The 17,589-nt window shown below is 42.8% G+C and overlaps 1 protein-coding gene across 1 annotated transcript; it reads right to left on the bottom strand.

The window, feature by feature from the left end:
• Window positions 1-1,274: 1,274 nt before the first annotated feature.
• LOC121030205 (cryptic protein-like) lies at window positions 1,275-16,760 on the bottom strand. Its single transcript, XM_040474636.1, has 5 exons — window positions 16,733-16,760; window positions 13,529-13,702; window positions 12,647-12,782; window positions 12,273-12,382; window positions 1,275-1,608 (listed from the first exon to the last, which is right to left on the bottom strand). The coding sequence occupies exons 1-5, from the start codon at window positions 16,758-16,760 to the stop codon at window positions 1,487-1,489; spliced, it is 570 nt and encodes a 189-aa protein (XP_040330570.1). The 3' UTR covers window positions 1,275-1,486.
• Window positions 16,761-17,589: the final 829 nt, after the last annotated feature.

Here is a 17,589-nt window from a genome sequence, read left to right as displayed (position 1 = left end):
TTGTGGTAACTGTCCAGAGTTGTGATTATCTGAGAGCTAATGTACTTGACAGATCCAGCTTAGAAACGCCTAACTCCCAAGTACTGTGTGATTGATAGGAAGATGGGTCCTTCAGTCCCTTTATTTTTCATAAATTCTTTATACATACTTGATTTCAGATTGGGATTCAGATTGAGGCTGGATGCTTGGTGGCTGGACCTGTTTTGAAAGCATAAACAGTACTACAGTTGTAGGATTTATATTATTAACCTAACTTCATGTTGCTTTTTATGTTCCTATATTTTATCCTCCTTTCAGCCCCATTAACTCTGCCTTTTTCACTCTCTATTCCTTGTTTACACATTGATATAGAAACTTAATAGAGACCAGATGATAACATCTGTCTTGAAATTATCTGATGCCCCCCATCATGAATGCATACCTTCAGGTTGTTTCAAGGCTCCCCCACCCAAGATTTCAAGAAACCTATCACTCTCCTTTCATGTATTCACCTCCTTCCCCAATCACTACATATAAACTGCTCCTAGGTTCAACAGAGCAAGGCAGCTTTAGGAACTACAAGCAAGGCACATCATGTTCGTGGACAAGTTTGAGTCTGTAACAAGATTTAGTGGCTGGCCTGCTGCAGGTAAGCTGTGCTTGCTTGGTTGGCTATCAGATCACTAGACTCCAAGAGAGGAGGGCTAGCCTAGAGCCTGAGGCTCTGACCTTTTTTACTGAATTCTCTCTGCCTTGTCTTTAGAATGGATTCTGCTATGGAGAATCTTCCCCTTTTAAGGAGATGGTGATAATCCGAAGAAGTGCCAAAGGCCCTGAAAAAGGTGTCACAAAGGAGCTGGTTTAGTAGGGGAAGCTGCAGAAAAGGAGGTGAGAAAAAAGTGGCTGTCAGCCTCAAGTCTTGTCTCCCTCCTTCATACTCTTTCTCCCCCTTCTTGCTTCTTTATCAATGAAGCATTTTTTAAGGCAGCAGCTCTTTGCCAGACCCACAGCACATGTGGTGCTGTCCCTGCCTCCCAAAGATTTATTTATAAGAGTAGTGGGGGACACTGACAGTAAACAAATGCATGACATGAAGTGCTGCCACATCCATGGTGTATCTATGTATGCGGGAGATGAAGGGGTACTCAAAGGGAACTTGTTATCTGGGAGGGGCCGCACGCTCGGTTTATTCTTAAATCATCAGAGGTAATTTAGGCTTGAATAGGCCCCAGCACAAGTGTTTACTCATGGTTGCTCTAGGTTGCAGACCTTGAAATAAGGCTTAGAGGAGAAAATCTGTTTCATGAAAATATTTATTAAACAATAAAAATATTCACCTAATGCTTCAGTTCTAGGAAATGAAACAAATCTATTACCTACAACACAGAAAACGATGTGGATGCACAGCCCTGGCTTTCCCACAGAGAACCATGCTTGCTCAAGCTTGTGCTGGGAACACCAAGGCTCTTCCGGTGTGGAACTGCGAGTTAGGTCCTCTAAGATCCAGTCAGGAGTCTCCCGCTTCACTAAGGATGCTTTGTACGAGCAAGCAGGGGAGGAGGAAGAGAACACTCAGTATGTGTTGTGTTCTTTCTCCATTAGACCTTGCAGCAAGAAAGTCTTCCAGGTCTGAAAAAAAAAAAATCCCGAGTATGTAAAACACACTGTCGCAGGCCGGCTTTAAGAGACTGAAGCAGAGAGGTCTGTACCTGCTCTGTTAGAAGCCCTGCTCTGCTGGGGCCTCCTCACTAGACTGCTCTGGTGAGGCTCCAAGAATAGATGGCTGTGAAGCCCCACCCCATGCGACAGTGAGCTCCCTTGGCAGCAAAAGGAAGCCTCCGCTGTGGGGGTCACAGCTCAAGGAAGAAGATGTGCCTTCCTCTAGCTTTTATATTCCTTTCCTTGCAGCCAGAAACAATGGGATTTTTGTGGAACTTAGAGAGCTGAAGGAGAATTTATTGGTTTTAGGGTTTAGCCCTTCTTATGTAGCATGTGAGCTGACCACAGGTGATCTGTCAGAGAATTCCACACCAAATCATTTAACAATCAGGAGCAAATAGATCTGATTTGAAATGCAGTAACATAAAACAGCTTGCATCCATGTGTTTCAAAGAAGGTCCAACTTTTCCCCAACTTAGTCCTAACACTATGATAGGGAAAGATAGGGCAAAATAGGCAGAGAGGGAAAGAAAGGTTAGGACCTGAGGTCCTTGGATGGAGAAAAACACATATTTTGGAACAACGCTGAGAGGGACTGACCAGAGGAGTGGGACTGACCCTCGGGAGTAAGGTTCCTCTTAAGAATATAACAGACACTTGGGTGGCTCAGTCGGTTGACGTCCGACTTTGGCTTAGGTCATGATCTCACAGTTCACGGATTCAAGGCCACGTTGGGCTCTGGGCTGACAGCTCAGAGCCTGGAGCCTGCTTTGGATTCTATGTCTCCCTCTCTCTGTGGCCTTCCCCCATTCATGCTTTCTCTCTCTCTCTCTCTCTCTCTCTTTCAAAAATGAATAAATATTGAAAAAAAAAAGATAGCAGTTAAAAAAAAAAAAAGAATGTAACAGAAACCACCTACTCCCCTTCAGGAATTTGACAATCAAAATACATAACTAAAATAGGTAAACCATAAAACTTATGTTATATGAGGGGCATTATGACCATACCCTGACTCCTCACATTATGGAGTCAAGCCAATCAGGAATAGACAACCCAGCACCTAGAGTTACCAAGCCAATAAGGGTAGGATCTGAGAAGGAGCAAGGGTGAAGCGGGGGTGGGGGGGGGTTACCAAAACCTTCTAAAACAAAGACCCTTGCCTATAGTCATGGGCATTCCCTTTTAAATGCCCCCTCTCTGCAAAGACAGTTTTCATACCATTCTTACTTCCTAAACTTATACTCTAATAAACTTTTGTGTGTTTTTCATTTTATTGTGTCCACCTCTTCATTCTTCAAAGCAGCAAGACAACAAACCCCGGGTATTGAGGTAAAAAATCCTGCAATAACCCATTTCCTTGACTAGGGACTGCTTATTAAACAGGAGGAAAGCACCAATTCCTAAAGCAATGGCTGGTATTTCCACAGAGTAAGTCACAAAAATAAATAGCTTCACAGCATTTTGGAGGCTAGTGCCACACCCCAAGGTGCTCACTTTCCCTGTTGTCACAAGGGGGTTCCTCCACAGTAGGTCTCCCTTTGAGCCCTAAGGGTCTATGATTCTGGCTGCCCGTATGGCTGGACCCCATCCCAAAGGTGCTGGGTGGGAGTCCTGGGGTAGTGGGGCCCAGCAGAAGTCTTGGCTAAAGTCCTTACTGAGTGATTACTATGTGAAAACCATAAGCCCCATGGGCAGGGGGCAGTGTCTCTACTAGAACACTCTCACAAGCAAACCTGGAGCTACATGTGGGGAAGGCTGGGCAGGTAAGCATGCAGATGAGGAAGGGCCCAAATATAGGAAACTTCTCCCCAGGACTGCTCAGCAGAGGCCAACCCTGCTGGAAGCCGAGCTATCCCAGCCTGAGTGGCAAAGCCCGGGCTGTGGACCGATTGGTGACTGCAAGGCGGCCCACCAACGGTGAAGCTTCTTGTACTCCTGCTTTTAGGTAATTTAGCTTTAAAACTACCTGGGGTATTGTCTGTTGGGGAATTGCCCTCGGCAGGCCCCCTGGGAAAAGAACCATTAGGGAAGAAAATAAGGTTCCACAAGAAATGGTGTGGCCTTACGTTTAGCCCTTGCCATCCCCTATGGAGACTCCTCTACTTACAGGAAGGATAGCCTCATACCTTTGCCAGCAAAGAGGGCCTGTAAAAAAGAGACATATGGATTTGAAGCCCCACTCCGGCAACTAAGGAGTGTATCTCTGGGCACAGGTGACTTCAACCCCTAGGCCCACCTGGCCCCCCAGAGGCATTCCAGATGATGACTGAACCTAGTCAGTTAAACTAGAATGGTTCATTGGTTCCTAGGTGCATTGTCTCTCTGAGAATGTATGAGGCATGGGTTTCTAAGGCCTTTTCAGACCCTTTCTGGCACCTCAGACCAAGGCAAACACATTGTTCTTCTGGCCTCATGTGGTTAGGAGGTCATGTCCCTGTAACTGTTCCACTTGAGGTGTTGAGAAATGGAGGGCCCTTCACGAGAACAGCAAAGCAAATGCTTTGTAGATTATAGATAAACGCAGATGCATAATGGAATAATGTAAGAAGTAAATCTATAATCAAAGGGTATGCGGGAAAGTTAGGGGAAAATCACCATGTTATTTCTTAAAGGTCGTTTATACATAGGAACATTTTCAAAATTAGGTAATGTTAGAAAAACACAGATGACGTATGCTACAAGGAAATCACTAGCATATATAATGCCACGTTTGCTACAATAAATGGGCCAGTTCAACACGCTGCTGTTGTCTCTGTCCATTTTTATTTTAGTTTTTTTATTTTAGCTTTTTATTTTAGCTTTTTTAGTTTTTTATTTTCATTTTTGTTTTAGTTTTGTTTTATTTTCACTTTTTTGCCGACACCGTTCATCCTTCAGAAACCCCTGGACCTGCTGGAGCTGGACTCCAGCAGAACCTGGTGTTTTCCCCCCTCCCCCTGACCCCACCCCAGACAGGCCTGCCTGGTCCTGCCCTCTGAATGTGAGAACCTATGGTGAGCATGAAACACTGGAAATTAACAAACAGTGATAAGCAACTGCAACAGGGACCCACTCTGCACATGTTCACAGGTGGGCTTTGGTGGGACCATCTAGGAGGCTAGATTAAGGATAGGACTGAGGTCAGGCTCACTCTAGGCCTGGGTACCACTTCTCCATACCACCCCACCTTGGGAGAGGGTTGTTTCAGAGTACCAAAACCCCACAAAATAGAAAACCTAACATCTGGGCCCAGAGAAGTCTCCAGAAAAGCTGATGCTAAGACAGGTGCTCACAGTGTACGAAGGTATTTAGGTGAGAAAAGAGTCAGCCCATACTGACCTTCAATGTTCACTCTCCCCTGGTAGAAAGAAACAGGCTTCCCATAGGAAAGGATTCAGGCCCGTTGGCAATCATTGCTTATACATAAACTCAAAGGCTGTTTTAGTCAGCTTTGTGAATTTGGTTAGACCAAGGCAGCCCTGCAAGCAGGGGTCCCCAAACTGGGACTGTGAACACCGTGTGGTGTCCCTCTCAGGAAGCCCAAGGTCACCCACAGACCTTAGACAGAAAATATTAGAACTTCTACTGTACATTTATAGGAAAATTTAAAACTAAGCTTAGTAATATTTACTGTATTTATTAGAATCTACCAAATTAATGGTTCTATGGCTCACCATTATTCACATCATACAAAAAAGAAAACTCTGTTACCAATAGATGACTTACTATAATCTGGGATTTTTATTATATACTTATCAAAAGGCCTTTTTTAGACTTGGTCAGACATAGCAAAGATTTTTAAAAAATTTTTTTATGTTTATTTATTTTTGAGAGAGAAAGAGAGAGAGAGAGAGAGAGGCAGAGTGTAAGTGGGAGAGGGGCAGAGAGAGAGGGAGACACAGAATTTGAAGTAGGCTCCAGGCTCTCAGCTGTTAGCACAGAGCCCAACGTGGGGCTCGAACTCACAAACTGTGAGATCATGACCCAAGCTGAAGTTGGATGCTTAACCGACTGAGCCACCCAGGTGCCCCTCATGGCAAAGATTTTTATCATGTGTATTAGTCCTGTACATATGTATAAACAGGAAGATATAAGTAAAAGCAAGTTTGTACATGCTAGCATGGCAACTGTGTTACCGCCACTGAATGGGGAACAATCTCAGGTATTTTTACTGGAATGGAGTGGGAAATTAAAAAGTTTGGAGACCACCCTGGATGAGTATAACATCAGATTTCAGTGTGAGGTCCAGAACCAACATTCCCAAAAGTTTCCAATTTGCAGATATCTCTGGGAGCCAGATGGCTTTGTCTCCTGCCATGACACCCAGAGAAGCTCACCTATTGGAATAGCACCTATCATAGGAGGGTGGTTCCTGGAGGGCAGGACCAAGGGTCGGTCTCTCTCTCTCTCTCTCTCTCTCTCTCTCTCTCTCTGCCATACAGCACACTTGGAGCTGGCCAGGGCCAGGATGCTGGAGGGCCATCTCTCCTATGGGCCTATATAGGCTGGTTCTGGCCCAAAGATGTTTGTTTGCTTGTGTGGGTTGATTGGCTGGTGCCAGAAATGTATTTTTTAAATTGGGTGTGAAGTGTGAGGTGAGGCTTGACCTGACCCCAATCTGACATTCACATTACCTGTTTACTTCTGAAGGCACTTGAGTTTGCTATTTCATTGTATCAGTACTTAAGACTAAATCTTAGAATATTAAACTGGTTCCTGAGGCTAACGAAATACTTAATTCTTCGGGACTATGTGTGGGAAGAACCACCCTGTTGGTATAATGAGATCTTGGGCTGGCTCAACACAAAGCAAAGGTCCTGGTAGTTGGAATGTTGTCTTTTTTTTTTTTTTCTAATGTTTATTTATTTTTGACAGAACGAGAGAGAGAGAGAGAGAGAGCGCAAGCATGATGTGGGAGGGGCACAGAGAGTCACAGAATCTGAAGCAGGCTCCAGGCTCCGAACCGTCAGCACAGAGCCCAATGTGGGGTTCGAACTCACGGACCGCGAGATCATGACCTGAGCTGAAGTCGGACGCTCAACTGACTGAGCCACCCAGGCACCCCTGTCTTTTTTTTTTTAACCCTAATTAACTTAATGCCCCTCAATTAGTGGATATTGTTCACAACCTAAAAGACACATTTCTTTAAAAAAATTTTTTTTAATGTTTATTTATTTTGGAGAGACAGAGAGAGACAGAGTGTGAGCAGGGGAGGGGCAGAGAGAGAGAAAGAAAGACACAGAATTTGAAGAGGCTCCAGGCTCTGAGCTGTCAGCACAGAGCCCGACGTGGGGCTTGAACTCACAAACCGCAAGATCATGACCTGAGCTGAAGTCGGACACTTAACTGACTGAGACACCCAGGCGCCCCCTAAAAAACACATTTCGGTAAACTTGCATATAAATGCTAGATTATTAAATAATTTTTTAAACCTCATATTGACTTGAATACTGTTGATGGTAGTGATAATAAAATAATTTACTCTGTGCATAACATGTAACAGGTTTAGTGCCTTTACATCTTATCAATGGGGTAAATATTCAGCTCTAATTCTGCAGTTGCAGAGACTGAAATACAAACAAGTTATTCAACCTTTCATAAAGATCATAAACATTATAAAAAGTATTTTTTGGGGATTTGAAAAAGTATTTTGGAGGTATGTTCCCACGCTTTTTCTATTATGCCACACTGTCTCTTTAAATGCAAAATTAACAGATGTAATGATAGTTACCTGCAATGTAGGTAATTGATAGAACCCTATCATTTTGATAGATTGATAGAACCCTGCAATTGATAGAACAATTGATAGAACCCTGCAATGATAGAACCCTACAAATGGTTTCTTTTAATTGCAATATAATAATAGGTAATGGCTTTTATGGTGTTTCTTCTTTCGAGCTGTATTTGGAACTAATTGGTCAAAGGTCATCCATTCAATATTTATTTAGAATTATTATTCACAAAGCATTATTTTAGATCATGGAACAGAAAATAGCTCACACCACAAACAAGATTATTTTGCATAAAATTTATCCTTCAACATGTATGTGAGGGTAGAGGGCAGGTTATCCTCATTTTATATAAAAACTGAGAAACAAATAGAGCTCTTCTGAATCAGAATGCCCTTGGAAAGGCATTATATTTGGGATTAAGACAGCCTGTCATTCTTGGACCTAGACAGGATTGAGCAAGAAGGCCCCTTAGAGACCCTTTGGCTTTCAGGTAGCCTGCAGGTGCCACAAGGCCATGATTTTATAGTGTATTATTTTCTGTTTGTGATTCCTGCATCGAGATGTATCCTTTCACCTCATTATATTATAAACATAATTTTTTATTCTATCTTCCATATGTTTTTCACAATCCTCATAACATCCCATTACAGGATTTACTTACCTATTACTCTGCTGTTAAATTTAGAATATGGTCATATTTTCAGTATTCTAAATAACACTATCAAAAATATTTCTTTAGTTTATATTGATAATTATTCTTATAGGATGAGTATAGAAATGGCACAATAGTTAGGATTCACATCCTGAACGCTTGTGCACTGTTGGTGGGAATGTAAATTGGTGTGACCACTATGGAAACCAGTATGGAGGTTCTTCAAAAAATTAAAAAAGATGGGAATGCAAGCTGGTGCAGCCACTCTGGAAAACAGTATGGAGGTTCCTCAAAATTAAAAATAGAACTACCCTATGACCCAGCAATTGCACTACTAGGCATTTATCCAAGGGATACATGTGTGCTGTTTAGAAGGGACGCATGCACCCCCATGTTTATAGCAGCACTATCAACAATAGCCAAAGTATGGAAAGAGCCCAAATGTCCATCGGTGGATGAATGGATAAAGAAGATGTGGTATATATATACAATGGAGTATTACTCAGCAATCAAAAAGAATGAAATCTTGCCATTTGCAACTACATGAATGGAACTGGAGGGTATTATGCTAAGTGAAATTAGTCAGTCAGAGAAAGACCGCCTTCGCTCATATGAGGACTTTAAGAGACAAAACAGATGAACGTAAGGGAAGGGAAACAAAAATAATATAAAAACAGGGAGGGGGACAAAACAGAAGAGACTCATAAATATGGAGAACAAACTGAGGGTTACTGGAGGGGTTGTGGGAGGGGGGATGGGCTAAATGGGTAAGGAGCATTAAGGAATCTACCCCTGAAATAATTGTTGCACTATATGGTAACTAATTTGGATGTAAATTTAAAAAATAAAAAATTAAATTAAAAAATTAAAAAAAGAAATGTCATACGATCCAGCAATTCCACTTCTGGGTCTTTATCCAAAGGAAACAATCATACTAACTTAAAAATATATATGCACCTCCATATTCATTGCATATTATTTATAATAATATGGAAGCCAAAATATGGAAGCAACCTAAGTGTACATTGATGGATGAATGGATAAATATATAATATAAATATGTATAAATATGATATAAATGTGGGTAAAATATGTATATTTAAAAAAATTTTTTTTCAACATTTATTTATTTTTGGGACAGAGAGAGACAGAGCATGAACGGGGGAGGGGCAGAGAGAGAGGGAGACACAGAATCGGAAACAGGCTCCAGGCTCCGAGCCATCAGCCCAGAGCCTGACGCGGGGCTCAAACTCACGGACCGCGAGATCGTGACCTGGCTGAAGTCGGACGCTTAACCGACTGCGCCACCCAGGCGCCCCAAAATATGTATATTTATATATAAAACACAAACACAAAACAGTGGAATATTTTTCAGCCACATAAAAGAAGGAAATCTTGCCATGTGTCACAACATAGATGGACCTTGAGGACATTATGCTAAATTAATCAAACTGAGAAAGACAAATACCATATGCTCTCACTTATATGTAGAATCTTTAAAAACAAAAACAAAAACAAAAATGGAACATAGCTACAAGAACAGTTTGGTGGGTGCCAAAGGCGAGGGTTGGTAGGTGGGCAAATGGGTGAAGATCAAAGGTCAGAAGGTACAAATTTTCATTTGGAAAACAAATAACCAATGGGATTGTAATGTACAGCATGGTGACTATAGTTAATAAAACCATATTGTACATTTGAAAGTTGTTAAGAGAGTAGATCTTAAAAGTTCTCATCACAAGAAAAAATTTTAACTATGGAGGGTGATGGATATTAAGTAGACTTAGTGTGGTGAACATTTCACAATATACACAAATTTTCAATCATCATCTTGTACACCTGAAACTAATGTAATGTTATATGCGAATTATATCTCAATTTTAAAAAAAGTATATGACAAATTTCAGGGATGTCCTTACGTACTCCATAAATGGTAGCAATTTTAGTCATAGATTCATATTAGTTATTATTCACAGAATAATGTTAATTATTATTATATCAATATGCTATGGTATGTTTCTTTACAATATTTTTAAATAATCGTTATAAAATATATCTTACTTTATATTTATATATATTTATATACCATACTATATTATATATACCATATTATATATTATATATATTATATATTATATATGTATATATACATATACCATATTATATTGTATATATTTATATACCGCATATATTTTATATATTTATATATATTTTATTTTATATGTATATATATTTTTATACCAACTAGCCTCTCATGATTATCTCTTAAGAAATAAATATCAGACCCTGTTTATTTGCTGTAGGAGTTAATTCCTCTAAGTCTCAGTTTCCTCAAATATAAAAAAGTATAATAATACCTATTTCATGGGCCTAAGAGAATCGGATGGGATGAAGTGTACGAAGTGCCTGAAATATACCAAGTGCTAACAAAAACAGCCATCATCATCATCCCTCCTATCATAACCACTGTCAGCACAGCCACCACAGTCATCTGCTATGAAGAAGAATCAACAGGCCAAAGAGTCCAAAAGTGTTGCTGTGCTTTCTGCACCTGACAATTCACTCTGAAACATGACTATTTCATTCAACATTCATGAGCAGAAACCACATTTTGGAGCCATTTTCACTGTCCTTGGCAGACAGCATTCCCAGCCTTGGATGTTTCCAAAGCAGAGAGCCTGGGACCTAGTCTTTGCCTTGCTGCTTCTGAAACCAAGCTGGCTTTGCACAGGAGACTGGGAAAAGATCACAGCTAATCCCTTCCCCACATTACTGCTGGGAGTGCCAGTGGCACGTGGGAAATGACTTCACTTGTAGGACTACACAGGTTCCACCTGCAATATCAATATATGTTCCCTAATTTGTGTGTCCTTTCTCTGGAGCACAGAAGAAACAGCTAGTGAATCACAGGTCAGCAAACAGCCCAGTAGGAGAGGGGGTGCTTTGGGAAATGTGGTGGGCATGACAGAGGGAGGGAAAGATACAACGTTTTCCAATACTGTACTATAATCACAGTCTCCCTACTGGCACCACCCACACCATGCACAGCTGGATGAGAAGGGCAGGGCAGGAAGTGGGGTTGATGGGTTGTACCTTCACTAAGCATCTTTGACAGGTAATCCTACCCAAGGCTGCAGAAGAGGGAGAAAGGTATAGGAATGTGGGTTGAAAGCTGAGCATTCATTCAGTGTGCTCCTCCACTACTGGCCCCACCAAGAAGGCAGGGACAAGAACTTGGTTTGGAGGGTTCTTATCCTCACTTACTGCTGCTCCTCCACTGCAGTCCTGACAGTGGACAAAGGGGTGGGAAGTGGGGTTGAAGGGCTGTGATATCATTAAGTGTGCCCTTCAACTGTGGGATTTGCCCAGGAGCAAGGACAAAGAAGGACAAGAAGAAGGACAAAGGAGGAGCATAAAAGGGGACTTAGGAGTTTTGACTTCTCACAGCCAAGACCACCAGGATTGACTGAAGAGGGCTGAGGGCTGTGCCTTCATTAACTGCTCCTCAGTGAAGTCTGGTCAGAGCATGCTGAAGAGGGGAGAGGGTGCAGGATGTGGGATTGAAATGCTGTACCTTCTTTAACTGTGCCCCTTGAGGTCATAGCAGAGTGTTACATCTATTTTCTGACCCAGGAAATTTCATGTTTCGTACTGCATTTTAAAAGTGAAACATTTGCACGAAGTTTGCTCCCTGCTCAGAATCCTCACAAATGATCGTTCACCCCATGTGTTCTCCACACCATGCTGGCTTTTAATATGTGTGGCAAGCCTGAACACCTTCTTTCCCTGGGAGCACTACCTGGTAGGCCCTAAAGGGTGGCGTGTAGCCATTCATCCCTGTTCCTGTCCTGCTCCAATGCCCTCCTCATTTCACACTGGAGAAGATGGTGTTGGTGTGGTTTAAGGAAGTCACTGGAGATTTAGTCCGGTAAATCAGTCCGGTAATCTGTCTGCCAGGCTTGGCTCGGTTTACCAGCTTGTGTGCTCTCCAAAGTAGGCTCACTGAAAGGATACTTGAAGAACACTGGAAATCACTTTTAAACCCAGCAATCGGGACATAGTAAATTTAGGAATAAAAATTTAAATAATAATAATGATATGCTGATAATCACAGAATGATTATATGTGATTCACGACGAATGTACTTTCCTAAGTGATGAATTTTTGCTCATTTCTGTGTCGCCTGGCACAGCTAGATCTCTGCGGATAGATAGGTACAAAGGAGCAACCACCTGCGTGTGTGGACTGTGCTAATAGGAGGCGGGTACTCTTACCGCAGCTGCCGGGTGTCTGGCGGGGGAGGCAGTGCAGGGCTGCGAAAACACACCTGCAAAGGCGGCAGCCGAGGAAGGTCCAGGCTCCATGCTTCACCGAGCCGCATTCGCTAGGGAGGCCGCAAGGTGGAGTTAGCCTTGCCTACGCGCATGCGCTCCCTTCTCCCACGCCCACCCACGCCCCACCCCGCACAGGCCCCGCGGCCGCTGCCATCCACTCCCCGCTCCCCTCCCCCACACTCCACCTGCGAGCCCCCAGAGCCCGCTCCCCTCCGCCACGCGCCGCCCCGCGGGTTGCCCCAGTGCCCGCTCCAGGGCCCCCGCCCCATATCCCCGCCCCACCGACCTAGCAGCCCGCTCGGTGACGCGCTCACCTGTGCCTCTGGTCGTGCTCGCAGTAACGGCCGGTGAAGTGGGCGGGGCACACGCAGAAGCTGCCCAGCACGCAGGTGCCGCCGTTACTGCAGCAGCGCAGCAGCTGGGGCTCACCTGTGGGGGAGTCGCCTGGCTGTCAGCCTCCGCCTGCCGCTCGGCTTTCCGCGTTAGACAAGCCCGAAGAGGGCTTCGCGAGATCACCCCGGAAAGGCAATAAAATTTAACTCCCTGCTAAGTGTGTTTGCTCAAGCAAACCCTGCTTGTTAAGGATTAAAAGCAAACTGCCAGGGGTACCGGAGGGTCAGAAACCAGTCCGAGGACCCGACGAGAATCCCTGCCCCCAGCAAGTAGGATTCTCTCTCTTCATTCCTTTCACATGTTAAAGTCAGGCTGTGACCTGCCTGGACAGTGATTAAAGACAGGTCTCCCGGGAGGGGACCACCCACCGAGAGAGGACTGTAGAAAACCCTCTCACCTCCAGCCCTCCCGCCAGAAAGACCGCCTACCCCCGCCCCCAGCCTCCACGCCCCCGGGATGTGGGGTCTGGAGGCTGACAGTCTGCAATAAGCCAAGCAAGGGTCCCCTATTATCTTGGGTTGGGAGGTTGTTTTGAATATATTTAAATCGCAGTTCTCTGGACCTGAGCAGATGGAAAGTTTTACCAATGAAATAGTAAAACTTTTCAGAGCAAAAGAACACCTCACTAGGAAATAGTTTTCACTTTATAGTGTATCATCATTTGAAGATGATAAAATGTGCTTTGTTGGATTTTTCATTTTATGCTAAATTTATTCCAGGTTTTTCTCAGATCCTAAATCTGCAGACCACCGACTGAGATGACCACAAAGGTAATGTGGGCGCCTTCGCGACTTGCAACTTACGCTGTTGGAGATCCGGAAAGTAGGGACGTGAATTCTGGGGCCTCCAGCCATTGGTGCTTGCATTCACCTCCCCAAAATTATTCAGGGTCCAGTTGAGTGTTTTCTGCAGGAGCTTTTGGACTGTAGCATTGTTGATTTCTTCTCTGTTACCTTTATGTTTCTCTCTTTGATAACCTTTTAAAAACACCGAAAATATGAGACTGATAATGATTAAGAAACAAATAGGCAATAAAAAGTAAGAGACTATAAATAAAATGCTTCTTACTGTTGTTTCCCAAGTGGATGATCTGTAATGCCAAACTGGTAAAAAACAGAAGCCTAGAATATTTAAAGGAAATTATTGAAGTTTAAAATATCAAAAGTATAAGTAGAAATTTACATATGTTCAAAATGTAATGCAATCATATATAAACATAAGTCTATACAATATTTAATGTGTAATAAATATTATGCCATGTTTTATAACTTGTAGATTTTAATTAATGTTGTCATGACTTAGAAAGATTTTGAGACCAAAGAAGTGTACATGTCCCTTAATGAGAAGGAACAAATGTGCATGCATTGCAGTTTATTCTGGAGGCTTTTAAATGCCCCTCTTAGCTCTCAGATCTGGATGATCTGTGTCCTTACCTAACAGGGTGGCTCCGGACCATTTTCCCACTGACACGTCTGCTGTGAGAGTCTCCTCTCATCCATACACTGAAGACCAACTTCCAAGGAGGTCAAATATGACTGGGTTTGTACTTGAAGGTGTCTTTACTCCAGCTCTTGCAACAACTGCACTAGGACATAAAGGTGGATAAGTAAAGAAGATACAGGTATTTCCTATCCTCTGCCTAGGCCATGAGAAACAACAGTGAGATCTCTGGGTTCTGCTGTGGAGGCCCATTAGGCAATGACCTGCTGTGACAGGCAGGGCCCATGCGGAGCCTCCAGGACTGTTCCCTCAATGAGATCTGGTGGGGTGGGGGGTGGGGGCCGGACACTTGGACTAATTCTCTCCCCAGTAGTGTTAACAGTGTTGACAGCGGCAGGAGTGGTCCACCCTGATGTAAAACATTTGTGGCTAAGGCAACAAGCCTTTCCCTCACCAAAACAACAACAAAAACAAACAAACAAACAAAAATTAAAATCCAACATGAACAAAACCTTTTCACAGGAAAATGGAAATTTTATATTGCATACTCCTTGTACTGGTGGTGAGGGCCCAGCTAGAGAAGGGATCCATTGTGTGGGACATAACCAGCAAGTGTGGGTCCCAAAAGTCTTGACTGAGAAACATGAATATAAAGAGAGACATTTCAACCCCTATTTTCTGAGGATGTATCAATACTTTAACAGACTGATTCATTTCTCTGTGCCCAGCATGGTGGTGAATATGATACAGCATGCCCCTGGGGAAGCGTTATTATTATCCCGCATGTAAAGGGAGAGGCAACAAGAAGCTTAGAATCTAAGTCCGTTGTGGCAGTTAGATCTTTGAAAAATATGAAATGTACAGATTTTGTAAGAAGGGGCCTACAGTGTGCTCAGTATGTGAAGACTACTGAGTATAGAGGTGACACCCCCCCCCTCCATTAAGCTCTGAATCCAAGAAGGGAGTGATTGCCAAAATAAGGACCAGAGGCCCTTTTATCAGCACTGAGGAGGATACCTTGCAACTCTGGGGCAAATTGTTCTGTGATTTTAATATAAAAACTGCTTTCTAAAAATAGCATGCTTCCTCTGAGGATGAAATAGTCTTTGATACTTATTTAATTTTTAAACGTTTAATATGAGGTTTATTAAAGAGGCTGTTACATAAACCAATAGGGAATTGGTGCGCCTGGCTGCCATGGGGCCTCCCAGGGACTGGGTCTGTGAGCTGCCAAGACCAGGTCAAGACCAGCAGACCTGGCTAGGCAAACCATATGGAAGATGATACCTCACACTTTCATGGAAACATCTGTAACTGGAGTCATGACAAATACACTTTTAAATTTAATGGTTATTACTCGTGACGTGCATAATTTAGTTATATATAAAAGGGGCACCTGGATGGCTCAGTAGGTTGAGCATCTAACTCTTGGTTTCGGCTCAGGTCATGATCTCTCGGTTCGTGGGTTGGAGCCCTGCATCAGGCTCCATGCTGGAGAACGTAAGTATGTTTTATGACTTCAAATCAGGAGAAACTTTTATGTGAGCAAATGGGTTGTGCTAAAGTAAAACCATGTATAAGCTAAAGGATTATATTTCTTTGAATAAGAAGATTTAAAACTGTTCACTTTGCAGGGTATTGAATCCAAGCCTTTCTGATAACATTAAAGATCTAAGACTAATATCTAAAATCTAATCCCCCCCCCAGTTTCTTCTGTTGAATTTTGTATTGTGGACATTATTTTTAAATTTACAATCTGATTCTTTTTTTTTAAGTTTATTTATTTTGAGAGAGAGAGAGAGAGAGCAGAGGGAAGGTCAGAGAGAGAAAGGGAGAGAGAGAATCCCAAGCAGGCTCTGCACTGTCAGCGCAGAGCCCGACTTGGGGTTCAAACTCATGAACCGTGAGGTCATGACCTGAGCCAAAACCAAGCTTAACCAACTGAGCCACCCAGGTACCCCTGTATTGTGGACATTTTTCAACATACACAAAAGCCAGGATAATAAGGATTCAATAAACTGGGGTTTATCGATTAAGTATCAATTTTTGCCAATCTTATTATTTCTCCCAAACATATATTTTTTTCTGGAATTTTTTTAAAGCAAATCTCAGACATCATGATATTTTCTATGTCAAATAAGGTTTTGAAGATATAAACTTTATAAAAGGAAAATGCAGGGAAAGGAAAGGAAATGTCTTGACAGCAAGACAGGATTGAGAGTCTAGAAATATGGATGGAATGTCCCACTAGCTGTTTGCTTAAGACCTAAAGTCAGCTCCAGGGAGGGAAAGGGCTGATGGCCTAGCAGTGAGAAAGCTGCTGATTCCTATTTTTCAGTATCCTGTCACTTGATCTCATTTACTTACAGGCATTATAAAAAAGAGTTTTGCATTTCATGGCAGAGGAGCCCAGGTTTGCTTAGTTAACAAGGCCCAGGTGGCCAGCTGGAAGGGGCTGTCTGGGAGCAGCTGTAAGCCTAGTGAGGGGGCAACAGATTCCCAGCTCTGGGAAAGGTTTTTTCTTGTTATCAGTTATAAATAGATAAGATTGGAGCCAACCCACTCACCAGACCTCCACTGGTACTTGTGACTCATTTTGAGCTGATATAAAGTGTGTGGGAATTGGGGCACCCGATCCCAAGATTAGAGACTACCCCACCTCTGTGTCCACAGTATATCAAACAATCTCTTAGGGAAATGTTCTGTAACAAATTAGGTGTGAAGGAATTCTCTGAGAGTGACTCTAAAGCAGTAGTTGTCCATGTGTGCTGCTCATTGGGGTCTCTGGGGAAACTCTGAATCCGTACTTAAGCCACACCTCAAGCCCTGAGCAGAGCCCAGCATTGGGATTTTTTTTTTTTTAACCTGCTAAGGGGACTCCAGTATTCAGCCAGGACTGTGATTCTGCTGTGTTTTATGTGGCTATGTGTTCCCAGTGATGGGAGTGCTTCTTTCTTGTTGCATTCCTGACTTTTAGCTCAGTGCCTCATGTATGGTATCACACAATCTGGTGTTATTTATATGAATAAAAGAATAAATGGATTATCATATTTACACTCATTTTTCAGTGAAGAAATTGAGATCTAAGAAGTTAAGAAACTGGCTTGGGGATGTATGACTAACAGCTGTGTGGAGTCTTGAACCCAGGTTTATCTGATCTAAAATCTTGTTTGATTCAAGTTGCTTTAAAATTATTGTGTTTAATGTAGACCAGGCATACTATACTCACTGAATTACACAGAATGCTTTATTTTATTGTCATCCATTCTTATGACCTAGACATTAATTTCTCCATTTTATAGATGAGAAAAGTGAGGTTTCAAGAGTTGAGGACTTGCGCAGCACCTCTCAGCACTGGCACAGGCGGTCAAAAGCTGAGCTACTGCTTGCAACCATAATAGCATGCTGCTGCCCCCTGAAGCAG

Source organism: Herpailurus yagouaroundi, unplaced genomic scaffold, assembly GCF_014898765.1.
Source record: "Herpailurus yagouaroundi ecotype Mexico unplaced genomic scaffold, PumYag 140, whole genome shotgun sequence".
NCBI lineage: Eukaryota > Metazoa > Chordata > Mammalia > Carnivora > Felidae > Herpailurus > Herpailurus yagouaroundi.
Note: the sequence above shows the minus strand (reverse complement) of the source record. Positions and strands in the feature narration are given on the sequence as shown.

What these genes read in the sequence shown, in the direction of transcription:
- LOC121030205 (XM_040474636.1), bottom strand. Translation starts at nt 16,760, where the DNA reads ATGAGTCACAAGTACCAGTGGAGGTCTG. An exon ending in CAAGTACCAGTGGAGGTCTG is followed by an intron (nt 13,703 to 16,732) that starts GTGAGTGGGTTG and finishes TGTTTTTAAAAG; the next exon opens with GTTATCAAAGAGAGAAACAT. An exon ending in CTTTCCGGATCTCCAACAGC is followed by an intron (nt 12,783 to 13,528) that starts GTAAGTTGCAAG and finishes GCGGAGGCTGAC; the next exon opens with AGCCAGGCGACTCCCCCACA.